At 41.5% G+C, this 21,448-nt stretch overlaps 2 protein-coding genes across 3 annotated transcripts; one reads left to right on the top strand and one right to left on the bottom strand.

Moving 5' to 3' along the window:
* The first annotated feature begins 3,712 nt into the window (after positions 1–3,712).
* LOC111977084 (diphosphoinositol polyphosphate phosphohydrolase 1) lies at positions 3,713–12,637 on the top strand. Of its 2 annotated transcripts, none has more exons than XM_070447942.1 (5): positions 3,713–3,991; positions 7,427–7,525; positions 8,666–8,710; positions 8,853–8,937; positions 9,239–12,637. In XM_070447942.1, exons 1-5 carry the CDS (start codon positions 3,893–3,895, stop codon positions 9,436–9,438), a joined length of 528 nt encoding a protein of 175 aa, XP_070304043.1. In that variant the 5' UTR covers positions 3,713–3,892; the 3' UTR covers positions 9,439–12,637. The 2 variants fall into 2 exon arrangements, with proteins under 2 accessions (XP_070304043.1, XP_023862152.1); XM_024006384.3 differs by having other exon boundaries at positions 3,714–3,991; positions 7,427–7,537.
* A 304-nt stretch (positions 12,638–12,941) lies between these two features.
* Positions 12,942–21,064, bottom strand: LOC111977082 (small ribosomal subunit protein eS10). Its single transcript, XM_024006382.2, has 6 exons — positions 20,912–21,064; positions 15,971–16,120; positions 13,637–13,811; positions 13,391–13,477; positions 13,155–13,210; positions 12,942–13,037 (listed from the first exon to the last, which is right to left on the bottom strand). The coding sequence occupies exons 1-6, from the start codon at positions 21,047–21,049 to the stop codon at positions 12,990–12,992; spliced, it is 654 nt and encodes a 217-aa protein (XP_023862150.2). The 5' UTR covers positions 21,050–21,064; the 3' UTR covers positions 12,942–12,989.
* Between the last annotated feature and the right edge of the window lie 384 nt (positions 21,065–21,448).

Raw genomic sequence — 21,448 nt, 5'->3', positions numbered from 1 at the left:
TAAGGAGCCTTTTAGTCCTAGACTTGGCGCTCCTGTTCCGCTTGCCGTTCGGTAGCAGAGAGAACAGTCTATGACTTGAGTGACTGGAGTCTTTGACAATTAGTCTGACAAACACGCTCTAGCTCTGCCACCTTTCACAGCAGATGATGAAGTGAGACATCGGCAGATGAGCCATTTTTACTAATCTGCTGGAGAACCAGTTCGGATTTAAGTATAACTTCTGTATGACTGAAGCTTTTAGGTGAGAGGTTCAATGCTAACCCCCTAGAGTCGACTGACGCACCGGTGCGTCAATCTAAGTAACATCATAAAGGTACCCCCTGTATATAGCCTCGTTATAGTTCCATGAGAGTTCCTCTGTCCAGTGTCTGTGTTCTTTTGCCCATCTTAGTCTTTTCTTTTTATTTGCCAGTCTGAGATATTGCTTTTTCTTTGCAACTCTGCCTAGAAGGCCAGCATCCCGGAGTCGCCTCTTCACTGTTGACGTTGAGACTGGTGTTTTGCGGGTACTATTTAATGAAGCTGCCAGTTGAGGACTTGTGAGGCATCTGTTTCTCAAACTAGACACTCTAACGTTCTTGTCCTCTTGCTCAGTTGTGCACRGGGGRCTCCCACTCRTCTTTCTATTCTGGTTAGAGCCAGTTTGRGCTGTTCTGTGAAGGGAGTAGTACACAGCGTTGTACAAGATCTTCAGTTTCTTGGCAATTTCTCGCATGGAATAGCCTTCATTTCTCAGAACAAGAATAGACTGACGAGTTTCAGAAGAAAGTTATTTTTTTCTGGCCATTTTGAGCCTGTAATCGAACCCACAAGTGCTGATGCTCCACATACTCAACTAGTCTAAAGAAGGCCAGTTTTATTGCTTCTTTAATCAGAACAACAGTTTTCAGCTGTGCTAACATAATTGCAAAGGGATTTTTATAATGATCAATTAGCCTTTTAAACTTGGATTAGCTAACACAACGTGCCATTGGAACACAGGAGTGATGGTTGCTGATAATGGGCCTCTGTACGTGTATGTAGATATTCCATAAGAAATCTGCTGTTTCTAACTACAATAGTCATTTACAAATTTGTCTACTTTGTATTTCTGATCAATTTGATGTTATTTTAATGGACAATAAATTAGCTTTTCTTTCAAAAACAAGGACATTTCCAAGTGACCCCAAACTTTTAATTAGTGCATTTGAAAAGTATTCAGACCGCTTGACGTTTTCCACATTTTGTTATGTTACAGCCTTATTCTAAAATTGATGAAATAAAAAAATGTAATCGTCAATCTACACACAATAACCCATAATGACAAAGCGAAAACAGTTTAGACCCTTTGCTATGAAACTCAAAATTGGGTTCAGGTGCATCCTTTTTCCATTGACCATCCTTGAGATGTTTCTTCAACTTGATTGGAGTCCACCTGTGGTAAATTCAATTGATTGGACATGATTTGGATAGGCATACGCCTGTCTATATAAGGTCCCACAGTTGTCAGAGCCAAAACCAAGCCATGAGGTCGAAAGAATTGTCCGTAGAGCGCCGAGACAGGATTGTGTCGAGTAACAGATCTGGGGAAGGGTAGCAAAACATTTCTGCAGCGTTGAAGGTCCCCAAGAACACAGTGGCCTCCATCATTCTTAAATTGAAGAAGTTTGGGACCACCAAGACTCTTCCTAGAGCTGGCCGCCCGGCCAAACTGAGCAATCGGGGGAGAAGAGCCTTGGTCAGGGAAGTGACCAAGAATCCGATGATCACTCTGACAGAGCTCCAGAGTTCCTCTGTGGAGATGGGAGAACCTTCCAGAAAGACAACCATCTCTGCAACACTCCACAAATCAGGCCTTTATGGTAGACTGGCCAAACGGAAGCCACTCAATAGTAAAAGGCACATGACAGCCCGCTTGGAGTTAGCCAAAAGGCACCTAAGGACTCAGACCATGAAAAACAAGATTCTCTGATCTGATGAAACCAAGATTGAACTCTTTGACCTGATGGACAAGAGTCACGTCTGGTGTATACCGATCACCACCCCTACGGTGAAACATGGTGGTGGCATCATCATGCTTTGGGGACTGGGAGACTAGTCAGGATCAAGGCAAAGATGAACGGAGCAAAGTACAGAGAGACCCTTATTGAAAATCTGCTACAGAGCACTCAGGATCTGACTGGGGAGGAGGTTCACCTTCCAACAGAACAACGACCCTAAGCACATAGCCAAGACAACACAGGAGTGGCTTTTGGACACATCTCAGAATGTCCTTGAGAGAGCCTGGACTTGAACCCGATCGAACATCTCTGGAGAGACCTGAAAATAACTGTGCTGCGACCCTCCCCATCCAATCTGACAGAGCTTGAGAGGATCTGCAGAGAAGAATAGGAGAAACTCCCAAARACAGGTGTGCCACGCTTGTAGCACCATACCCAAGAAGAACTGAGTAAAGGGTCTGAATACTTATGTAATGCGATATTTCCGTTTATTTTTTATTTTTTTTGCAAAAATGGTTTAAAAAAGTGTTTTTTTCTTAATCATTATGAGGTATTGTGTGTAGATTGATGAGTGGAAAAAAACTATTTAATCCATTTTAGAGTAAGGCTGTAACGTAACTAAATGTGGAAAAAGTAAAGGGGTAAATACTTTCCAAATGCACTGTATAATATGGGGAATTGGAAATGACGCATAAAATTACATTGATAGAACCCACAATCTTTCTGTAACATTAAATCTACCCCCTAAAAAAATACAAATAAAGTTTTCCTCTTGGATTTTGCCTGTGCTTAGCTCTTTTCTGTTTTTTTTTAATCCCCCCCCCCCAAAAAAACCTCCCTAGTCCATGCCAATGACAAGTATACCCATAACATGATGCAGCCACCACCATGTTTGAAAATATGAGGAGTGGTACTCAGTTATGTGTTGTGTTGGATTTCCCCCAAATGTAACATTTTGTATTCAGGGTCTAAAGTTAATTTCTTTGCATGTTTTGGAAAATGTTTCTTCTGTACAGGCCTCCTTCTTTTCACTCTGTCATTTATGTTAGCATTGTAGCATAACTACAATGTTGTTAATCCATCCTCAGTTATCTCCTATCACAGCCATTAACATTAAACTCTGTTACTTTTTTTAAATCACCATGGCCTCATGGTGAAATCCCTGAGCGGTTTCCAGTTTCACTGAGCGGTTTCCCTTTAATTGAGTAAGGAAGGGAGCCTGTATCTTTGTAGTGACTGGGTGTATTGATACACCATCCAAAGTGTAATTAATAACTGCACCATGCTAAAAGGAATATTCAATGTCTCCTTCCCCCCCTTCTTTTCAAACCATTGGAAAACCTCCCTGGTCTTTGTTGTTGAATCTGTGCTTGAAATTCACTACTTGACTGAGTGATAATTGTATGAGGTAGTCATTTAAAAATGATGTTGAACAATATTATCCATGCAACATATTATGTGACTTTTTATTAAGCAGTTTTACTCCTACAATTGTTTAGGCACTGGTATACTTTAAATCAGTMACATAAAATCTAAATTTAAACCATTTTAAAATCAGACTGTAACACAACAAAATGTGAAAATCAGGAGGTGTGAATTATTTCTGAAGGCACTGTACACATCATTGGGTAAAACTAGAGATCTACCAGACCGACCACGACTGCGTTTACAGTTTCATACTCTCATTCTCAAAGATTGAAACGTGAATACCGATATGTGTAGGCTACGTTTGACTACTCTATCTACCGTGGTGCGTAGTTTACGCAGTTTATAATGGCGTCTGTGCAAGAGAAAAATGAAAAATGAAGCGGAGAAGAAGTCTGTTGTAGAAATTGATAGCCTTTCACACGGGTTCCCACAGTGGGCTGTGACCGTCTTTCTGAGTTTCTGGTTCACTTTTTTTTTACCCCAACATGATGAAGATCAAATCGAATCAAACGCGGATATATGACGGGGATGGCTACAAGAAACGCGCCGCCTGTCTGTGCTTCAGGAACGAGAGTGAGAAGGAGGTAAATCCGAGGCTAGGAGTGTGGAGGTTGAACGGGCCTTTTGGAGTACAGGTTGCCAGCCGGTAGTCTGTAGTCTGGTGGGGTAGCTATTTCGAATGTAGAGAATAGGCTACTTGTCAGCTAAAGCATATGCTTGTTTGGTGGCAACATCGCCTGCGGTTAACATGTTATTGGATTTGTTTTTAAGTACAATTTTACAACTTACATTAACCTTAACTGTAGATGCCTAAGCTGAATATATTAAAGTTGAATAACTTTATTTTCCCAGAGTTGCCAAATTAGTTTATTATGCAATGCAGGGTCTGTTAGCTCTGGGCCATTGCAGTACTTTCAAAAGTATTCATACCCCTTGACTTTTTCCACATTTTGTTACATTACAGCGTTAATCTAAAATGGGTTAAATTGTCGTCGTCGTCCCCCCCCCCCCTCATCGATCTACACACAATACCCCATAATGACAAAGCAAAAACAAATGTATTAGAAATAAAAAACAAATATCACAATTACATAAGTATTCAGTCCTTTTTGGAAGCACCTTTGGAAGTGATTACAGCTTCAAGTCTTCTTGGGTATGACGCAACAAGCGTGGCACRCCAGTCTGAGGTCCTGAGTGCTCTGAAGCAGGTTTCTATCAAGGATCTCTCTCTACTTTGCTCTGTTCATATTTCCCTCGATCCTGACTAGTCTCCCAGTCCCTGCCGCTGAAAAACATCCCCACAGCATGATGCTGCCACCACCATGCTTCACCGTAGGGATGGTGCAAGTTTTCCTCCAGGCGTGACACTTGGCATTCAGGCCAAAGACCTCGATCTTGGTTTCATCAGACCAGAGAATCTTGTTTCTCATGGTCTGAGAGTCCTTTAGGTGCCTTTTGGCAAACTCCAAGCGGGCAGTCATGTGCCTTTTACTGAGGAGTGGCTTCTGTCTGGCCACTTAACCATGAAGGCCTGAGTGGTGGAGTGCTGCAGAGATGGTTGTCCTTCTGGAAGGTTCTCCCATCTCCACAGAGAAACTCTGGAGCTCTGTCAGAATGACCATTGGGTTCTTGGTCACCTCCCTGACCAAGGCCCTTCTCCCCTGATTGCCAGCTCTGGGAAAAGTTTTGGTGGTTCCAAACTTCTTCCATTTAAGAATTATGAAGGCCACTGTGTTCTTGGGGAKCTTCAACGCTGCAGAATTTTTTGGGGACCCTTCCCCAGATCTGTGCCTTGACACCATCTTATCTCGGAGCTCTACGGACTATTCCTTTGACCTCACGGCTTTGGTTTTTGCTTTGACATGCACTGTCAACTGTGGGACCTTATATAGACAGTTGTGTGCCTTTCCAAATCATGTCCAATTAACTAAATTTACCACAGGTGGACTCCAATCAAGTGCTGTGCTCAAATTTTGAGTGTCATATCAAAGGGTCTGAATACTTATGTAAATAAGTTGATGTTTTTAAAAAGAATTATACATTTACTAAATGTTTTCGCTTTGTCATGATGGGGTATTGTGTGTAGATTGATGAGGAAAATGTTTTATTTCATCAATTTTAGACTGAGGCTGTAACGTAACAAAATGTGGAAAAAGTCAAGGTGTCTGAAAACTTTCTGAATGGACTATATATATATATATATATATATATATATATATATATCCAGTACCAGTCTAAAGTTTTGACACACCGACTGATTCCACGGTTTTCATTGATGATTTTTTTACTATTTTTTACATTGTAGAATAATAGACATCAAAACTATTAAATAAAACATATATTTTAGATTCTTCAAAGTAGCCACCCTTTGCCTTGATGACAACTTTGCACACTCTTGGCATTCTCTCAACCAGCTTCACCTGGAATGTTTTTCCAACAGTCTTGAAGGGCTTCCCTTGTTGGCTGCTTGTTGGCTGCTTTTCCTTCACTCTGCGGTCCAACTCATCCCAAACCATCTCAATTGGGTTGAGGTCGGGTGATTGTGAAGGCCAGGTCATCTGATGCAGCACTCCATCACTCTCCTTTTTGCTCAAATAGACCTTACACAGCCTGGAGGTGTGTTTTGGGTCATTGTTCTGTTGGAAATCAAATGATAGTCCCACTAAGCCCAAACCAGATGGGATGGCGTATTGCTGCAGAATGCTGCGGTAGCCATGATGGTTAAGTGTGCCTTGAATTCTAAATAAATCACTGACAGTATCACCAGCAAAGCACCCCACACATCACACCTCCTCCTCCATGCTTCACGGTGGGAACCACACATGCGGAGATCAACCGTTCACCTACTCTGCGTCTCACAAAGACACAACGGTTGGAACCAAAAATCTAAAATTTGGACTCATCAGACTAAAGGACAGATTTCCATTGCTTGTGTTTCTTGGCCCAAGCAAGTCTCTTCTTATTATTGGTGTCCTTTAGTAGTGGTTTCTTTGCAGCAATTTGACCATGAAGGCCTGATTCACACAGTCTCCTCTGAATAGTTGATGTTGAGATGTGTCTGTTACTTGAACTCTGTGAAGAATTTATTTGGGCTGCAATTTCTGATCCTGGTAACTATAATGAACTTATCCTCTGCAGCAGAGGTAACTTTGGGTCTTCCTTTCCTGTGGCGGTCCTGTTGAGAACCAGTGTCATCATAGCGCTTGATGGTGCACTTGAAGAAACTTTCAAAGTTCTTGAAATGTTCTGTACTGACTAACCTTCATTTCTTAAAGTAATGATGGACTGTCATTTCTCTTTGCTTATTTGAGCTGTTCTTGCCATAATATGGACTTGGACTTTTACCAAATAGGGCTATCTTCTGTATACCACCCGTACCTTGTCACAACACAACTGATTGGCTCAAACGCATTAAGAAGGAAAGAAATTCCACAAATGAACTTTTAACAAGGCACAACTGTTAATTTTAAATGCATTCCAGGTGACTACCTCATGAAGCTGGTTGAGAGAATGCCAAGAGCGTGCAAAGCTGTCATCAAGGCAAAAGGTGGTTACTTTGAAGAATCTAAAATGTAAAATATATATGATTGATATGTTTAACACTTTTTTGGTTACTACATGATTCCATATGTGTTATTTCATAGTTTTATTCTACAATATAGAAAATAGTAAAAACAAAGAAAAAACCCTTGAATGAGTAGGTGTGTTCAAACTTTTGACTGGTACTGTATATATATATATATATATATTTCCTCCTAATATTGTACAGTCTGTGTGTCGCTTCATTGGCCTGGGCTATTGCTTGTTTGAATTCAAGACCAGATTGATCTCAGTTTGTCAGTGTCGGAGTAGCCACTCATTTCGGTCATTTGTGTGGGATTAAAAAAAGATTGAGCTAATGTCTTCTATCATGTAAAATACGTAGAATTGCATGAAATGCATTTTTAAAAGGTAATTTTTTTCTATTAAAAAAGCATAGCCCTAGGGCTTATGATTTCTTAATCTGGCACTGCCTGCAGGTGTTGTTGGTTAGTAGTAGCCGGACTCAAGACAAGTGGATTGTCCCTGGTGGAGGAATGGAGCCGGAGGAAGAGCCCAACGTGGCTGCTGTTCGAGAGGTGTGTGAAGAGGTAGGCTGAATTTCTTGTCAGCTTCATTTGTGCATTCAGTTTTTATTATGCAAGGAGCTCATTGAAAGTATCATTTCACTTCTGCACAGTTGCCCTTTGAAATGGTTTGTAAAGGGTAAAGGCCTGTAATTACGTGTTTATTAATTAATAATCGGATTTCCCGAAAAATACTCGATGTCCCTGAGCATAATTTTGTTAATAGAAAGGTTACTCTCATGCTAAATTGTTGCCTAAAGTTCTTTAGAGGGTATATACGGTATTTGAACTGAAGCTAACCTTTTCTGTTGAACAAATGGGATAATGCCATCTTTAAACATTTACATTTTAGTAATTTAGACACTGTTAGAGACTCTTATACAGAGCAAATTACAGCTAGTACATTCATCTTAAGATAGCTAGGTGGGACAACCAAATATCTCAGTAAATACATTTTCCAGAAATAAACTAGCTATCAGCAAAGGCAGTGCTAGTGGGGTGGGGGAAGTCAAGTGTGAGTGTTAGTTCACGAAAGGCAATTATTTTATTATTTAGTTTTTTGGGGGGCGAGGGGGGTTGCTGTGGGATTATTTAAGATACTCTTTAAAGAGGTAGGGTTCAGGTAGGGTTTCAGATCTTCTAGTCTTTTAAGTCTATTGGTTTTCCATTAACTGTATTCAGCCTCATTTGTGAGTTCCTTGTGATCAATGTTGAGCTCATTTGTTAGTGAAACACAATCTGATGTATTGTTGTCTTGGCCAAATGTTCTTGCAGGGTTTTGTTGATGTACTGATTTTACACTAGTTGACTTAGCAGCCCTTATTTCAGCTCTGAAAAATCTAAATGTTCCTCTATGTAAGCTATTCACTGAATGGGTTGAGGAGCCTCTTGATTGAGAGTTCATGTTTATAAATAGAGTAAAACTGTAACCTGAAGAAGAAAGTACTGCAATGACACCATGTTAATAGGAGCTGATCCCTCCCTCCCTCTCCTCCATGACGTTACCTCCGCTCTGGGACTGAAAATGGCAGCAATTCTCAGAACCCCCAGGTCTCATCGGGTGAAAACATTGTAGTGTCCTGCTTTTACTAAGAATCGCTATTCAAGGTTTAATCTGCTGTTTCACTTCTACTGAACATGTTGTCTTTCCAGGCTGGTGTCAAGGGGACATTGGGGCGACTACTAGGAATTTTCGAGGTGAGCTGAAACAGTTTGTGTTTTTCCATGTCTTTGTGTTGCTTGTCTTTAAACTTGTGGTGGGAGGGACTGCTAGTTTATTTCCACTGTTTGCCTCCTAACCTTGAGCACTAACAATTTTTCTTGATTTCCTCTTTCTCAGAACACAGACAGGAAGCACAGAACATATGTCTATGTCCTAATGGTTACAGAGATGTTAGAAGACTGGGAGGACTCTGTGAATATTGGTACATTTTTACACGTTTTTTGTGGTGTTTGTGAAAGCTGTGATGACTGGAAATCTATTTTGTTATGTGTGATCAAATTGATTAATCGGCAACAGATTGACCAGCTGATTATAATAGATGCTACAACTGCTGCTACTACTACTACTACTACTACTACTACTACTACTACTACTACTACTACTACTACTACTACTACTACTATTGTAGATCCTTCATAGGCATTTCATTCCTGAGTTAATCTAGACTTAACCTGTTTTTGTAGCCCCCTTTCTAACTCCGCTCGTTGTCCCTCTGTTGACAGGTAGAAAAAGGGAATGGTTTAAGACAGATGATGCCAGCAGAGTGCTGCAGTGCCACAAGCCTGTGCAGGCCTCGTACTTTGAGGCCCTACAACAGGGCTGCCTGAGCAGCAACATGCCGCCCCTGGTGGCCACAATAGGGGGAGGAGACCACTCCCCTACCTACAACATCAACCATAACTCTAGATCGAGTATAAGATAGCTAAAACACAGAAACTCCTGGAGAATTCTCCACAACTTTTACCCGCTTCCTTTTCTTACTTAATCGTGCTCCTCCTCCTACTACTACTTATTTTTTCAACTTCAAAACATCAACAGAAATGTTTGCCTTGACAGCCTTTTTTGTGGTGCCAGAGTGGAGGTACAGACTTGAAGTGTTGGGTGAAGAAGATATAATACTTTGTAATTTGAATGTTTTTTTTCTTGATTTTTATTAATAATTGCATGAGGTATTCCCAAACTCTTCCTCCTTTTCCTCTGTCCCTCATTCCTCTCTGTCATAAATGTGAGGTTTGTTGAATGCAACTCTCTGCTGTGGTGATGTAAAGTATTGGTATGCTATGTGTTTACCATTTAGTTGCCACACCCCTTTATATGGCAGTCATAAGAATGACATAACCTCTCACCATGTACCGTGACAGATTGTTAGTCTAAGAGTTATACAGTATGACAGGCTTTTTCAGTATGACATTTTCTGTAGTTTGTTTTCTTTTCATATCTTTTCTAATCATCTAAAAATGCATTTATTTGGTTAATGGTTAGATGGGCTTGTTGGAAAGTTTCCTGTTTTGTATGTGTGGTAAAGGTACATGGGTGTGTCTTGTGTGATGTAATCTGTAGGAATGGAATTATCTGGTACAAAACGGGCTCCATTGTGATGATAGCACAAGCTTTGGTGATTGGAGAGAGAAGTTTTGATAAGGGGGCTGACATAAAAAAACACTCCCATAGTAGCTTTGGCTTTTGTTATCACACTAGGGCACATCTAACCCAAACATTGAAATGTAAATAATCTGCACGTCTTGTTGTCTGTCTAGACTATAAAGATAATATATTGATTGGTTTTATAATTAAATGACCAGAAAAACAGAATTATGCATGTTATCTGATCCTCAGGGGAAAGGAACAAGAACCCAAACTAGTTTTTGGTGCAGGAGACGTGCTCTTGCAGAGTTTTTGAATCATGTTGTGCATCAGGAGGTGGGTAGTAATGTAATTAGGTGTTGTTTATTGTGCTTGAATAGTAAGGCTAATTTAAAATGGCACTTGGAAGATTATGCCACTGCTGGATAACGTGTGTGTCATACTCTGGACCCCACTAAAATTGATGTCTTCATGGTTTTCACTTGATAATTCTATATCCATTTACTTTGTTGTTAATATTAATATTTATTTTCTAATGGTATGATGGTGATTGATTGCATATGACGGACGTTTTTCAGTCTGTACTAATCTCTCGGTGTGTGTATTGATGTAAGGTGAGGGCTGTTGATTGATTGGTGTGTGTGTGTGATGCAGGAAGAGATGTTGCACAACAGGAGATGCAATACCAAGGTAAATCACCTGCACGTTTTGGTGAGGGCAAATTTACGCTCATGTGAATCCATCAATTCTAAATTGTATTCTAACAAATGTTTACACTGATATAATTCTGCAGTTTCCCTTAAATGAACACTGGACTTTTGTTTTTATGTTAGCTATATTTGTTTTGTTAGGTTTTTGTTGTTTCTTGAAAGGCACTTTTAAATAGGTCTTAATTAATTATTTGTCTACTTTAGGTATGTTCATCATTGGTTGTTCAAATTGATCATTTAAATCAATCAAATGCCATTGATCTGATGAATGGATGGATGCTGATAAGTCTCAGAACCATAGTGATTCTGGCCCAGTCAAGACTAGTGAACAAGAATAACTGGGATTGGTAGATAGGCTATAGAACATTAACATYTGTCAATGCAGAGACCAACTCTCCACTACTGGCCCTGGAGTTTGGTACTGTTGTTTGCTTGTCTCCCTGGCCCACGGAAATTGATGTGTAGATTCTACTTCACGCTGTACTTTGCCCTGATGGGCTAGTAGGTATGTGCCAATTTCGATAATGATGTTTTATAAAATCTTTTTTCAGGACCCCAACCCTCCCAAGAAGAAACTATGTAAGTGGTCATGTAACTGACTGGCTCTGGCAGAAGATTTCTCAACTGAGCATAATTTAGGGCACAAAGAATGAGAATATTCTATTCTTGCTGAGCTGGATCGTGCCAAACGTACCCATTGACCCAACTGATCTGGCACAAAGAGCTGTTAAATTAGTTCTCAGCCTTAATCATCTCCTCTGGCAATGTTTTTAAGTTTTACACAACAGCCTAGTCCTAACCTTGAAATGGCCCTAGACCCATGGTATATTGGGCCCTCAGTTGGCTAGCTTTGCTTAGTTAGATGGATGCATTGCATTTCCTTTTTAGCTGTTTATGCAACATTTATGTACTAGTAACTGCCTGGTGAGGTTTTTAGATTTTCCTTTCCTCTTTTTTTACATGGATCCTGAACATAGGGAATATGTGGTGTTTTTTTACTTGTAAAAATAGAAAAGGTCAGGCCTACTCATGGTAGACCTAAGATAGTCATACGATATTGCACCAGGACGTAATGACTATAGACACTCGCAGTTGAATGCATTCAGTTGTACAACTGACTAGGTATCCCCCTTACTTTCTTATAAGTACATGCATGGCTTTATTTCTCACTATATGGCCAGTAGGGATTGGCAATTTCAGTATGCCCCATGTTGTTTGTCTGTGAATCCTGGGGTGTGTTCAGTTCGCTTTAACGTTTGCACTGAATGACGTTTCCCCCAAAACGTTGTGCACAGTTCAACAGCCTTTGAGGTGCGTTTGGTGGGTGTGACCATCTGAAATCGTAAAGCTCGTGATGCACACCATATGATAATGTCCCGCTGGGCCACCATAAGTGTTTTTCAACTGGTCATTCAGTACAGAAGTTTCCATTGAATTCAATATTGCGCAAAGTTCTATCATACTGAACCCAACCGTGTCATGAGCTTTTGTGATGGCGCCATCTAGTGGTTATGGGTCATCTAACTAGGTGATGGCAGTTCTGGGTAAAATGTTCCTGTTCTTGATGACTTCAGTTTACTGGTAAGTTTAATGGTCTTAACAGCATATAAAGCAAATCCAATGATGAAATATGTATCTTTCGTGATGACTGATGTAAACTGAAAAATGGTCAAATCCAAATCATTACATGCAATGGTCCATTCGGGGGCAACTCAAATACACATATCACTGATTTCTTCTTCAATGGGGAATTACAGAACAAAATGTGAAGACTGAAGATTGTAAAACAATTCTGCCAATTAATAAAACACCCAGTGTTCCCTTTTCTTTGGGTTTCTTTGTATTTTCTTGTTGACTCCAGTTGGAGAAATGTGTTCCAACTCCTCTAGATTAAAAATAAAAGTTGTCTCATTACCACCTACAATTTCAAGTGTATCACAGGAGGCCACTAAGGGGAGGACGACTCATAACAATGGCTGGAACAGAACGAATGGAATGGCATCAAACRCCTGGATACCATTCCATTACCACAAGCCCATCTTCCCCAATTAAGGTGCCACCAACCTCCTGTGAAGTGTATATATCTTATGATCACCATCCAATGCAATTCGAAATTCATGACACACTGAGATTACAGCAATCCCCTTTTATTATACTGTACAAGAACAGAGTCAGTGCTTTACTCCTGTGGTGGTTGCTGTCCTCTGCCACGTCCAAATCCGCCTCTCTGCAACACACAATACCAGTTGGTAAGTTTTCAATCCTTGAAGATCTCAATTGACAATTGGGCATTAGGCTACAATAAGGCATGGCACCCACTATTGATTTTAAATACTTTACTTACGAATTGGAACTCAGTAGCTGCACCAGCGCCTGCTTCAGCCTTCTTGTCTGCGCCAGCTAAAAGGACAGAAAGTATGATCATCAGACAAGTAGAGATTCAGGTAATTTACATAAAGTTTACCATTTGCTGCAATGCCCTATCAGCCACAATGGCAAAGCAAATATTAGCATCGGCTCAGTGTTTCCATATTGGTGCATCATTATCGAACGTAATAAACAGGTGACTTGAGTACTCACGTGGTGCAGCAGAACGTCTGTAGTTGTCTCGGTCTCCTCCTTCACGGTTAAACCTAGCTGGCCGCTCAACTCTCTCACCCTCCATACCTGAAACAGAAGGATATGTTTTACACCACTCCTCTGATCTGCACACTACTATAACACCTGCAACATTCACCACTATTCATCCATGAAGGGTATATTTCTATCTGAACTTTGAACCCTCCTGAACAGGCCCCAGGTGACACAGACATGGTCAAGATATACCTTTAGGCCTGGGCCGGGCGGTCTCCGGGCGCATCTGACGACGCAGAGTGGCGGGAACAATCTCTGGGGGCAGATGCAGGAAGTCCCTCAGGTACTGGATGCCCTCATTGGTCAGGTACCAGTAGAAGTGGCGCCAGGCAAACTGCTCCTTCACGTACCCAGTTGACTTCAGAGACTGCAGAGGGAGGGTCACAGTCAAGTTGAGGACAAGGGCAACAGTTGAGGACATATTCTGCTAGGGTAAAGGGGGATACCTAGTAGAGGTCGACCGATTATGATTTTTCAACGCCGATAACGATTATTGGAGGACCCAAAAAAGCCAATACCGATTAATCGGACGATTTTTTAAATGTATTTGTAATAATGACAATTTCAACAATACTGAATGAACACTCATTTTAACTTAATATAATACATCAATAAAATCTATTTAGCCTCAAATAAATTATGAAACATGTTCAATTTGGTTTAAATAATGCAAAAACAAAGTGTTGGAGAAGAAAGTAAAAGTGCAATATGTGCCATGTAAGAAAGCTAACGTTTAAGTTCCTTGCTCAGAACATGAGAACATATGAAAGCTGGTGGTTCCTTTTAACACGAGTCTTCAATATTCCCAGGTAAGACGTTTTAGGTTGTAGTTATTATAGGAATTATAGGACTATTTCTCTCTATACCATTTGTATTTCATATACCTTTGACTATTGGATGTTCTTATAGGCACTTTAGTATTGCCAGTGTAACAGTATAGCTTCCATCCCTCTCCTCGCCGCTACCTGGGCTCGAACCAGGAACACATCGACAACAGCCACCCTCGAAGCAGCGTTACCCATGCAGAGCAAGGGGAACAACTACTACAAGTCTCAGAGCGAGTGACGTTTGAAACGCTATTAGCGCGCACCCCGCTAACTAGCTAGCCATTTCACATCGGTTACACCAGCCTAATCTCGGGAGTTGATAGGCTTGAATTCATAAACAGCAGAGCTGCTGGCAAAACGCACAAAAGTGCTGTTTGAATGAATGCTTACGAGCCTGCTGGTGCCCACCATCGCTCAGTCAGACTGCTCTATCAAATCATAGACTTAATCATAACATAATAACACACAGAAATACGAGCCTTAGGTCATTAATATGATTGAATCCGGAAACTATCATCTCGAAAACAAAACATTTATTCTTTCAGTGAAATACGGAACCGTTCCGTATTTTATCTAACGGGTGGCATCCACCAGTCTAAATATTCCTGTTACATTGCACAACCTTCAATGTTATGTCATAATTACGTAAAATTCTGGCAAATTAGTTCGCAATGAGCTAGGCGGGCCAAACTGTTGCATATACCCTGACTCTGCGTGCAATGAACGCAAGAGAAGTGACACAATTTCACCTGGTTAATATTGCCTGCTAACCTGGATTTCTTTTAGCTAAATATGCAGGTTTAAAAATATATACTTCTGTGTATTGATTTTAAGAAAGGCATTGATGTTTATGGTTAGGTACACGTTGGAGCAACAACAGTCCTTTTTCGCAAATGCGCACTACATCGATTATATGCAACGCAGGACACGCTAGATAAACTAGTAATATCATCAACCATGTGTAGTTATAACTAGTGATTATGATTGATTGATTGATTGTTTTTTATAAGATAAGTTTAATGCTAGCTAGCAACTTACCATGGCTTCTTACTGCATTCGCGTAACAGGCGGGCTCCTCGTGAGGCAGGTGGTTAGAGCGTTGGACTAGTTAACCGTAAGGTTGCAAGATTGAATCCCTGAGCTGACAAGGTAAAAATCTGTCATTCTGCCCCTGAACAAGGCAGTTAACCCACCGTTCCTAGGCCGTCATTGAAAATAAGAATGTGTTCTTAACTGACTTGCCTAGTTAATCGGCGTCCAAAATTACCGATTTCCAATTGTTATGAAAACTTGAAATCGGCCCTAATTAATCGGCCATTCCGATTAATCGGTCGACCTCTAATACCTAGTCAGTTGTACAACTCAATACGTTCAAATGAAATGTGCCTAACGCATTTAACCGGACCCCTCTGAATCAGAGAGGTGCGGGGGGCTGCCTTAGTCGACATCTACGTCTTCGGTCCCCGGGGAACAGTGGGTTAATTGCCTTGCTCAGGGGCAGAGACGACAGATTTTTACCTTGTCAGCTCGGTTACTGGCCAAACGCTCTAACCACTAGGCTACCTGCCGCCCCAGTTTATTGCGTGTCAAAGACAAATTTCCCCTTGGGGACAATAAAGTGTATCCCATCTTAGTCTCTATTTTCATTCTCCATCATGTAACACTATATGAGGCACCAGAAGAAAGTACAAAATCTAACCTGCATTGCCTTCATTACGTGAAGGTTGGGCACATTCCTATCGGCCAGCTCCGGGTGCTTAGCCAGATGCACATCCTTTTTGGCCACCATCACCCCCTCCTTGAAGAGTAGCTCGTAGATGGCTATACGATTCTTCTTGGGCATCAGCATCTGGAGGGGCGGAGAAGAACATGTCTGTCACCTGTTGAACATGCTAAGCTCATGTCAACATGTATCAGCTGTGCCGTTGAGACCTCCATGAAGTGTAATAAGATAATGGTCATACGGCAGCGAATGCTGCGGTCACGTGCTAGTCGAAACTCTGTAATTACCCCATTGGTTCCTGCATGAACATTCCCCCAAAAAAGGAGTCCTCCTTGCTAGCTATCAAATCACATTTTATTCGTCACATACACCTATTTAGTAAATGTTATTGCGGTCTAGTGAAATGTTTGTGTTCCTAGCTCTAAAAGTGCAGTAGTATCTAACAATTCACAACAATACACACAAATATGCAAGTAAAAGAATGGAATTAAGAAATATAGAAATATTAGGAAGAGCAATGTCGGAGTAGCATTGACTAGAATACAGAATATACATATGAAATGAATAAAACAGTATGTAGACATTATTAAAGTGACCAGTGTTCAATTATTAAAGTGACCTGTGATTCCATTTCTATTTACATAGGGCAGCAGCCTCTAAGGTGCAGGGTTGAGTAACCGCTCTTTATGGTGCATCTGTAAAAGTTTGTGAGGGTCTTAGGGGCCAAGCCAAACTTCTTCAGCCTCTTGAGGTTGAAGAGGTGCTGTTGTGCCTCCACTGTCTGTGTGGGTGGACCATTTCAGTTTGTCAGTGATGTGTAGGCCAAGGAACTTGAAGCTTTTCACCTTCTCCACTGCGGTCCCGTCGATGTGGATGGGGGCGTGCTCCCTCTGCTGTCTCTTGAAGTCCACAATCAGCTCCTTAGTTTTGTTGACGTTGAGGGAAAGATTATTTTCCTGGCACCACTCTGCCAGGGCCCTCACCTCCTCCCTGTAGGCTCATCATTGTTGGTAATCAGGCCCACTACTCGTCTGCAAACTTGATGATTGAGTTGGAGACGTACGTGGCCATGCAGTCATGGGTGAACAGAGAGTATAGGATGGGGCTGAACTCGCACCCTTGTGGGGCACCTGTGTTGAGGATCAGCGCAGTGGAGGTGATGTTTCCTACCTTCACCACCTGGGGGCGGCCCGTCAGGAAGTCCAAGACTCAGTTGCACAGGACAGGGTTCAGACCCAGGGCCCTGAGTTTAGTGATGAGCTTGGAGGGTACTATAGTGTTGAAGGCTGAGCTGTAGTCAATGAACAGCATTCTCACATAGGTATTCCTCTTGTCCAGATGGGATAGGGAAGTGTGCAGTGCGATTGCATCGTCTGTGGATCTATTGGGGCAGTATGCAAATTAAAGTGGGTCTAGGGTGACAGGTAAGGTGGAGGTGATATGATCCTTAACTTGCCTCTCAAAGCACTTCATGATGACAGAAGTGACTGCTATGGGGTGATAGTAATTTAGTTCAGTTACCTTTGCTTTATTGAGTACAGGAACAATGGTGGACATCTTGAAGCTGGTGAGAACAGCAGACTGGGACAGGGAGCAATTGAATGTGTCCGTAAACACTCCAGCCAGCTTGTCTGCACATGTTCTGAGGACGCGGCTAGGGATGCCGTCTGGGCCGGCAGTCCTGTGAGGGTTAACATGCTTAAAATGTCTTACTCACGTCGGCCACAGACAACGAGAGCCCACAGTCCTCGGGAGCAGGCCGTGTCGGTGGCACTGTGTTATCCTCAAAGCAGGAGAAGGTGTTTAGCTTGTCCGGGAGCAAGATGTCAGTGTCTGTGACGTGACTGATTTTCCCTTTGTAATCCGTGATTGTCTGGAGTCCCTGCCACATACGTCTCGTGTCTGAGCCGTTGAATTGCAACTCCACTTCGTCTCTGTACTGACGTTTTGCCTGTTTGATCGACTTACGGAGGGCATAACTGCAGTTTGTATTCAACCATATTACCAGTCAACTTGCCGTGGTTAAATGCAGTGGTTCGCGCTTTCAGTTTTGATCGGGAGAAACACCAGTAGACAGTGTTCTTCTCTCCCACCTGCCCTCACCGTCATTAACAGAACTGAGGAAAACAGTGCCCGACAAGCGGGGGCGAAAGACACTGTCTACCTGTCACCCCCAGGGCGACACTCTGTGCTAGCTTGCTAGTTAGCACACGGTGTTGCCCTCGCCTCCCGCCTGCTGTGTACCGGAGAAAACCTGTGCTCGACAGGTGGGGGCAAAGCACACTGTCTACCGGTCATCCACGCCTCCCGCTAGCAAAGAAGACGGAAGGCTAGGGCGATACCACAGATAAAACAATGAGCCAGATATTTCACCAGATGTATAAATGTGAAGCATTTCCACTCACTTCCAAATATGGTGATGAGAGGAAGCCCAGGGGCTGGCATTGGGAGAAGATTGAGCGAGATGGATTTTGGATAACATTCTGAAAATATTCTTATAAATGAAACATTTGATCTCCAAACAATTACAATTTTCCAAAACTTGAATCTGTAACAAACAGAGTGGACTGCATTTTGTAGACTTTACCCTTTGCATTGTTTAGAATAACACAGAACCCAAACCGGCTGTGCGCGTGCGCCATCGTGCATAAAATTATTTTTGTCCCCCCACACCAAACGCGATCACGACATGCAGGTTAAAATATCAAAACAAACTCTGAACCAATTACATAAATTTGGGGACAGGTCAAAAAGCATTTAACATTTATGGCAATTTAGCTAGCTAGCTTGCACTTGCTAGCGAAGTTGTCCTATTTAGCTAGCTTGCTGTTGCTAGCTAATTTGTCCTGGTATATAAACATTGAGTTGTTACTTTACTTGAAATGCACAAGGTCCTCTACTCCGACAATTAATCCACACATAAAACGGTCAACCGAATCGTTTCTAGTCATCTCTCCTCCTAGGCTTTTTCTTCTCAACTTTATATTGAGATTGGCAACTTTCATAAATTAGGTGCATTAGGTGATCTTGTTCGTCTTTCAGTCACCCACGTGGGTATAACCAATGAGGAGATGGCACGTGGGTACCTGCTTCTATAAACCAATGAGGAGATGGGAGAGGCAGGACTTGCAGCGCGATCTGCTTCACAAATAGAACTTACTTCTATTTTAGCGCTTGGCAACGCAGACGATCTCAACTCCTTGCTTGTTCTTCCCACTATGATTAATTTGCTCCCATTGGAAACAACAGGCTCGGTTAGTTATTCAAATCTTTGGGCGACACCGTGTGCTACCTAGCATGCTAGTTATCTACCACAGTGTCACACCCTCCTCCAGCGTACCAGAGTCCTCCCTAGGTCTAGCTGGCTAAGCTAGCACAGTGTCCTTCACTCCCGCCTGCCCTCGCAGTCCTTAACAGAACTGTGTGAAAACAGTGCCCGACAGGCGGGAGCAAATTACCTTGTCTACCGGTGTACGGCTAGCTAACTACCTTTGTCACCCCTTCTTCTATGGGGTTTATCTGTGGCTGTCAAACAACCGTTATTGTGCATTGTCACCTACTGGAGCACATCAAGCTGAATATTGAATATAACTGTGATTTCTGTAGAATGGAGGAGACCATTTTGCATTTGTTTTTTGCCTGTATTTATAGTAGAATGTTTTGGATTGACATACATAATTTTGTTACAAAAAAATAGGACCGGTTGTACTATTTAATGGTTATGATATGATTTATTTCAGAAATTCTGACATAGATAAAGATGTAGTATATTTAATTCAACTGCTAATAATACTAGGTAAATTTCAAATTCACAAATGCAAATGGTCTAATTCAAAACCTAACTTTTTTCACTTTATAAATGAGTTTCAACAATATGGCACCACTTTAACTCAAATGAAAAACAAAAAGGCAATTAAAACTTGTTGTATTATTAATGAATATGATTTGTTTGTTTAGGATTCCTGGCAATGTAAATCTTTTGTTGTATGCTTGTTTGCATGTGACTATTCCTCTTTTGTTTGTTGATATATATATATTTTTTATGTATTAAAGTGAGCAAAAACAAAACAAACAAAAAACTACTGGAGCACCCCTGCCTCCCCCCTGTCCTAAGATAAAAACTGACCAACAGAAGTATAAAGAGGGGTTCCTGCAAACTGGTCGCATTTATACACCTGCTGCGTTCAACTAGTTAACAAGTCGAACATTTCCAAGTTTCCTAGTTCCGACCAGCACCTGAATGCGGCATACTGCAGCTGACCTGACCCACTGCCTGCATCAAAATAATATAACATGTCTGATTCTGGGTGTGTATCCGGAAATTCAAGACGTGTAACTAACTTGACTTCGTGAGCTAGCGCTAACTAGTTGGCAGCAAACATTTCTAGCTTGGGACAACTAGCTAGCATCCAATAGACCACACAGAAGATACGAACCATATGGTAGAAAGGTTGAGGACTTGTCAGTGCGTCATGGCAATTTGGCATAGTTAGCTAGCTAATTAGTGGCTACAGCTAGCTGCTTGTTACTCGCTTTGCTAACGTTCTCAACTGGTTAGTTAGCAAATGTTAACCCATTAGTTACTTCCTGGGTCCCTCGATAAATGTTTAAAGGAATAAACCGGGATATACTAGAACGCTATAATTAGCTAGTTATAAAGCCACCACAGTAATGCTAAATCGTGTTATTGTATCAGTGGAAAACACAGGGCAAGCTAGCTGCCGCCACATAGTTATTAGTCGTGTAGCTAACATTAGCTACAAACAGACGTTTAGGGCCAAAAAACAACATTCAAGCATAAATAGACGTTAGACTATTTAAAGAAGCACAATTCAAACACGACTTTAATTTATGACAACGCAATTTCGTACGATGTTTGAGATAATACAGAATAATCAAAGTAGGCCGCTTTTCTACCTTGATTCTCGTTTTGAGACCGGAGCCGGAGAGACCGACGCATGCGTATTGATGTGGTATCCAGCGCAGCGGTGAGAAATTAAAACGTCCCTGATTATTCAACATGAATATGTTTTTGTGCGGGTGTGCGTATACCATTTGGTTTGAGTGTTATGATTTTCTATATTTTTACATGTATTTTTCAGGGTACATGGTTTCCTATATTTTTGGTGACGTCACATCATCAGCATCATCAGCAGCAGTCATGATGATTAGTCTACAGTTCATAGGTTAATTATGTAATGTACTTTAAGATATTTGCGAAAAGTAGTAATGTTCTGAGTGGATGTAAATACCTGCCTGTTTCAGCTTTTGTCAAGGCTATGGTTGGATTTATCGAATCTGTATGCATCAAACTGTATGCACAGCGCCTCAAGCTTTATTGCGCAAAACGGTATGCAGCATCATCTGGATATTTATGCAACATTCACCTTCTGCTACCATTTCTGTCAAGCCATCTACACACAGTTTGACACATACCTTTTGATAAATCCAACA

Source organism: Salvelinus sp. IW2-2015, linkage group LG17, assembly GCF_002910315.2.
Source record: "Salvelinus sp. IW2-2015 linkage group LG17, ASM291031v2, whole genome shotgun sequence".
NCBI lineage: Eukaryota > Metazoa > Chordata > Actinopteri > Salmoniformes > Salmonidae > Salvelinus > Salvelinus sp. IW2-2015.
This window is presented reverse-complemented; position numbering and strand designations above follow the sequence as displayed.